Raw genomic sequence first — 6060 nt, forward strand, 5'->3', positions numbered from 1 at the left:
ATAATGTGGAATGTTTACTTTTGGGGTAATTTGCTTTTGAAGATTGCGAAATATCGCAAACTTCTGTTGTAAACAGCCCGGCAACTACACGCTCAAGAAAGCTCAATTTTGGATAAATTAGAGTTTAAGGAATTTCCATTTAGGACGCAAAATTTTATTCATGTACCTTTATTAGTTTTAAACCGCAGCTTAGTAGCTTTAATACCTTCCCGCAAAAATGGGCAAAAGTAGGACCAGAATTCTAAATATTGCTTAATTTCGGTCGAATTATTAAGAAAACTAATAAAGGTACATAAATGAAATTTTGCGTCTTAAATGAAAATTCCTTGAACTCTAATTTACCCACAATTTAGCTTCCTTGAGCGTGTAGTTGCCGGGCTGTTTACAACAGAAGTTTGCGATATTTCGCAATCTTCAAAAGCAAATTACCCAAAAATAAAAAATTCAACATTCTTTTGCTGCGTCTAAGAAATAGATAAATATGTCCTAAAGCTACACAGCAAGCCGCAATGCAGAAAGTGCGGTAGTGTCTTCTAAATATGGTCACAACTGAGATACAGTTCGCAAAAACCATGTATCTCATGCTTGTTCATGAACAATTATATTTAAATCACATTAATCAATTTCTTTACATCATATATAGTTGGAATCTACAAGAATTAAGCTTTTTTTATGGTATATACGACAAATTTATATCCTAAGCAGAAGAACCACCACGGTTGCTCCAAAAGTACTATAACGGGGGGCTCGTGCCGCGGGAGTGGGACCGCCACCTGAAAGCATAGGCCGATGCGTAGCGTGCGCAGATTACGCAGAAAGTATTAGTGAAATTTTGTATCCATATTCATGCATCCCCCCCCCCCATGCAGGGATCCCCCCCCTTTTTTTGTAGGAAGCCAGTAAAATGTTTTCAGTGCAACTAGCATATAAATTCCGTTTGTAGCAAATATATTTACATCGATAATAAAACCTACGTTTCCTTTAAGGCTTTCGTTCATCTGCTACACACGAGGTTAAATATTATATAGATTAAATATTTTGGAAAACTCGGACAGAAAACCCTACCTTATCAGGCGACAACAAAAGCGCAAGCTTTCCTGCTAGTCTGTTCTTTCGTTCCTCCATGTGGGAAACTATCATCCATCCATCTATCCGTGCATCTATCCTCGTGTTGCGCAATTCGCACGATTCGCATTTTTAACGAACAAAAAACGACTACTGTTCCGTGTTCTGCTCCGTGACTGAGGCACGTTCGGCAGCTAGACCGAAATATAGTGCTGAATGAAATGTCGCAAATACCGCCGAAACGCTACCGGCAGTATCTGCAGCCTGGATCGAGCAGTCAAGTCCCAAGGCAAACTCGGAAGTACGTGTCGAAAAGGATCACCAAACGTGCCGCCGCTACTACTAAGGTACGTATGCATGCATTGGAAGCTTCATGAACTTTTTGAGATATAAATTATTGGATTACAAACACGAAATCTAGAGTGGATAACAAGCAGCATAGCTATGTGTTACGAGAACGAAACACCTAGCGCCGTCTTTACAGCCGGCATTATCGAAATGATTAAGTGCGGCTCACGTAGCATTTTCGGTGTTCCGCCACTGCTGCCATCGGTTCTTCAATGCCCGTTTACTGCCCCGCGAAGCACGCAACAGCGCAGCACCGGCACTCGCCGCGGTATGCGATGGCGTTGCACTGCTGAGCTCGAGGTTGGATCCCGGCCACGGCGGGATCCAACCCGCCGTTGCCGGGATCATTTCGATGTAAGCTAATTACTGCCCGTTTCTGGAATCCAATATAAAGAATAAGCATTTTAAAACTCGGACGCAGCTGACTTCGCATGTTATTCGTGGTCCAATACATAACTGCTTTGCGCAATTTAGCTGGTGTTTGTCAACATCCCTCAAAGCTTTATTGCAAGCACCTTTTCCAGATAGAATGCTTGAGTTTCAAATGATCTCTGTGTGATGATAATCCTTTTTTATTTGCTCCATGCTGTTTCAGAACACGCCAGCCAGCCTGCACAGCCCTTCCACAGATGCCACTTGTGGCATTAGTACTCAAGACCACAGTGATGATTTAAGGCAACTGAGCTCCAGCCTTGCAGAAATATGTGCTGGTCCAAATATGAGTGCAATTGCAGGTTCTTCGGAAGAGGAGGAAACTGGCCAAGCTATGAGTGCAGCAATTGCAACTTCTTTGGAAGAGGAGGAAACTGGCCAAGCTACAAGTGAAACCGATGTTTCGTGTGATGAAGATGCAACAAGCTTCAGCGGGAGTGAGCTCAATTTTGCTGCAGAGTTGAGCTCCGATAGTGATCCTGTTCAAGAAACAGATGAAATGGACAGTGATGATGAAGGAAGTGAACAGATGCATGATGCCGAAGGAAGTGCGAGTGAAGCTGCAGGAGATGATGATTTCATTAAATATTTTGAAAAACTCGCACAGGAAACCCTACCTTATCAGGCGACAACAAAAGCACAAGCTTTCCTGCTAGTGCTTACATACATTGTCACTGCAGGACTTACATGGGCACAAGTTCAAGGACTTTTAACTCTGATCAATGCCTTGTTTGGGGAAAAAGTCGTGCCATGCACTACCTACTCCCTGAGAAAGCTGTGGAAGAGCAAAAAAGAAGCGTTGAGGGTGCACTTATATTGTCAAGCCTGCCATAACTACCTCGGACTTTCTTGTGATGCCAAAAACAAGTCCAGTGTCACCTGTGCTTCATGTGGTGCAGAAAAGAAGCTTCAAGAGTTAATGAGTTCCGGGAGTTTCTTTTTAATGTTTAACTTGAAGCAGCAGTTGCTGGAACTTTTGAAACAAGTTGGCAGAACCCTCCTCACCAACTTGCAGAAACTGTCATCAGGGCCTCTCGTGCCAGGCGTTTTTGTTGACATCACCGACGGAAGTTTGTATCGAAGTGTACGAAAGCAGTTAAACATGGCCTGGAGTGACATCACATTGACCTTCAACAGTGATGGGGCACCTGTGTTTAATTCCAGCAAGAGCACAATTTGGCCAGTTCAAGTGATGATAAATGAGCTTCCAGTCTTGATGCGGTGGCAAAATGTGCTCGTCTCAGGGCTATGGTTCTCAAAGACTCACCCACCGATGCATCTCTTCTTGACAAAGTTTGTTGAAGAAGTTACCAATGTTGGAACTCTAGTGTGGTCTCATGCTGGAAGGACCGTGAGATCAGCAGTACACGCAGTTGCTTGTTGTGTGGACTCTCCGGCAAGGGCAGCTATCTTAAACAGCAAGCAGTTTAATGGATACTTTGGGTGCAGCTGGTGCTTGCAGCAAGGTGAAGTTATTGATGGTAAGTGTGCTTGACTCTGACATGTTTTCTGAATTTATAACATATTTATCACCTTTGTTTTGAAGATACGAGTAAAGCTGTTTTGTGATTTTTATAACAATCGTAATATCTGGGCACTGAAAACTGCACCAACGATGCTGTTACATTTAATATAGTGCGTTTTTAGAAATGAGGTAGCACATTTGAGCCACAAATTCAGGCAATTGCATGGATGAGAAGCTCCAGAATAGATTACCAAGCTGAATTGAAAACCGTCATTTTTTTCTTTCAGTAATTCCGGAGTGGAAAGAAATAGTAACATTCTAGGTCAGTTCTGGCTCGAGCAAAACCTAATGTTCATTCCCGGTTTCTGGTTTTCGGTTCAGTTTCGGTTCACTTACAACTTGCTGAACGGTGCAAAAATAACTGATGCTGTTCGAATGCCTTCTTTTAATGTGACGCATGAATTGTTCAAGCAGGTTGCTGTTATCAATATCGTCAGCTGGCAATCATATTTATCAACTTTTGTTGTGCTACTCCAAAACCTGAATAAAATTAATGTAGGTGTTTCAGGCATTTGGTCGGTTTTGCGATTGGAATTCCAGAAAAAACTGGATTTCGGCAGTCAGTTTAGCCTAGCAAGTGTGCAGGAGAGCGAAATCACATTTGTATGGCCGGTTAAGAGGCATACTCTTGTTTCAGGGGGACCTTAAGTGGTTATTAATTGCAGTGCAGCAGAGAAGCGATCATTCTTAACAGCAGAGCTGTTTCTTGGTTGCGTCGCGTAGTGCGAATAAAAACTGCTACTGGCGATGTCACCGCACATTGCCTTGACATGGGAGGTTAAGGCGAGGTGAGGAGAGCATGTGCGCGCTATGCTCGGGAGAGAGAAAGAGAAAATGAGAGCGAGAAATTGTAGCAGCACTAACGAGGCAACGCGCAGAGCTGCCGCCGAAGCCGTCCGCGTTTCCCTGCATTAGCGCCAAACACTACACATCATCATTGTGTGTGTAGTAATTGTCACATGGGGTGGAGAGGGGGGGTTGAAATCAGACTTTTTCTCTACACTATGGCACATCTCTTCAAGTGATAGTAGTCGGAGCATATGTGCAGTGAAAGCAGGTTTGGCAGGTGTGATGAGATAATTAGATGGGCCACATTGCATGTGCTTCATGGAGAGCTAGAGCCTAGGGATATATGTTCTATCTTTGCGTTTAATTTTTCATTCTTTTTGGCCTGTGTCATTAGTAAAGTGCACATTAATATATCTGCCAATTTTTCATTTACATGTTCTAGCAAGCTTTAACACACAAATAATTTTGATGCATAAAAAAATTTTCTTTTCAGGCACACTGAAGTACCCATTTTGCAACCAAGTGCCTGACAGGACGCACAGTGGTGTATTGAAAGCAATGGTGCAAGCGGTGCAGAAGAAGGAACCAGTGTTTGGCATCAAAGGTCCGTCTACACTGATCAAGCTGCAAGGCTTTGATCTCGTTTGGGGGCTGCCTCCCGACTACATGCACTGCGTCTTGGAAGGTGTGACCAAACAGGTTACTGAAATGTGGTTGTCAGCTACTGGTTCCACATGGTATATTGGGAGGCACTTAAAACTAATCGATTCCAGGTTGCTCTCGATAAAGCCACCAATAATCTTTTCAAGATCGGGATGGCCTTTGTCAGAGCGTGCATTTTGGAAGGCTACAGAGTGGCGCTCTTGGCTTCTATTTTACAGCCTTCCATGTGTCTCTGACATATTGCCACGACCTTATCTGACACATTTCACACATTTTGCAAAGGCCGTGTTTCTTTTATTGAAGGATGTTGTTCTGGAAAGTGAAATTTGTGCTGCTGAGAAGTCTCTCTTAACATTTGTTCAGCAGATGGCCAAGCTTTAAGGGCAGAATGCAATGACTTTTAATGTGCATCAATTATTGCACCTCACAAGGTCAACACGAATGTTTGGCCCCTTGTGGGCTACATCAACATTTCCATTCGAAGATGGAATTGGCAAGGCACTGCAGCTTGTGACAGCTGCTAAATATGTGCCTGCACAGATTGCTGAACGGTGCATCATGCACCAAACCTTGAGAACAGTTTCAATGCATATGGAGCTTTCACCCAGTTTTTTGTCTGCCAAAAAAGAGCTAGAACATAGCTATAGGAGATGCTCTCAGACATGTGTTCTTGGACAGGCACAGCCAGTTCTTGATATGCCAGAGGTTCTAAAATGGCTTTTTGTTTCTAGATTTGGTAACGTTCCAGAAGTGTCCAAGTATTTTAGAGCCCAGGTTGGCACCGTGATTATTCATAGTTCAGAGTATTGTGTGCCAAGCAAAACGTGCTCTTGCTATGTTAAAATGTCTGATGGAATGTACTGCTTTGTTCTAGGGATTTATGCGAAGGTAGGCATTATGTACTTTCAATGTCAGCAGTTGATCACCACACCATGTGCATTTGATGTGTTGCACATATTAGAGTGCCAGCTTCCACCTACTTCTGTGAATAATTTCTTGTATTGTTGTGATGAAGTGTCTTTGCAATGTGTCTTCTTTAGTGTGTGTAATAAGTCATACTTGTGCGAGTTGCCTAATAGGCTGAAAAAAAAATTAGTAGCCACTTGGCCATGCAGCAGCCAAATTCACTGGCAGGCCATGCATGTTCTGTAAACATTCCTTGAAAGGGACACTAAAATGAAACATGAAATCAGCTTAGACAGATAAAGAATTCTTCGGAACCTCTGTTATAAATTTTT

At 42.9% G+C, this 6060-nt stretch overlaps 1 protein-coding gene across 1 annotated transcript; it reads left to right on the forward strand.

The window, feature by feature from the left end:
• Positions 1-2153: 2153 nt before the first annotated feature.
• LOC125942537 (uncharacterized) lies at positions 2154-5528 on the forward strand. Its single transcript, XM_049660720.1, has 2 exons — positions 2154-3326; positions 4653-5528. The coding sequence occupies exons 1-2, from the start codon at positions 2180-2182 to the stop codon at positions 5201-5203; spliced, it is 1698 nt and encodes a 565-aa protein (XP_049516677.1). The 5' UTR covers positions 2154-2179; the 3' UTR covers positions 5204-5528.
• Positions 5529-6060: the final 532 nt, after the last annotated feature.

Source organism: Dermacentor silvarum, chromosome 1 (genome assembly GCF_013339745.2).
Source record: "Dermacentor silvarum isolate Dsil-2018 chromosome 1, BIME_Dsil_1.4, whole genome shotgun sequence".
NCBI classification, from domain to species: domain Eukaryota; kingdom Metazoa; phylum Arthropoda; class Arachnida; order Ixodida; family Ixodidae; genus Dermacentor; species Dermacentor silvarum.

Coding starts and splice junctions, on each gene's coding strand:
- LOC125942537 (XM_049660720.1), top strand. CDS start 2,180: ATGAGTGCAGCAATTGCAACTTCTTTGGAAGAGGAGGAAACTGGCCAA. Junction 3,327..4,652: donor GCAAGGTGAAGTTATTGATG/GTAAGTGTGCTT, acceptor TTTTCTTTTCAG/GCACACTGAAGTACCCATTT.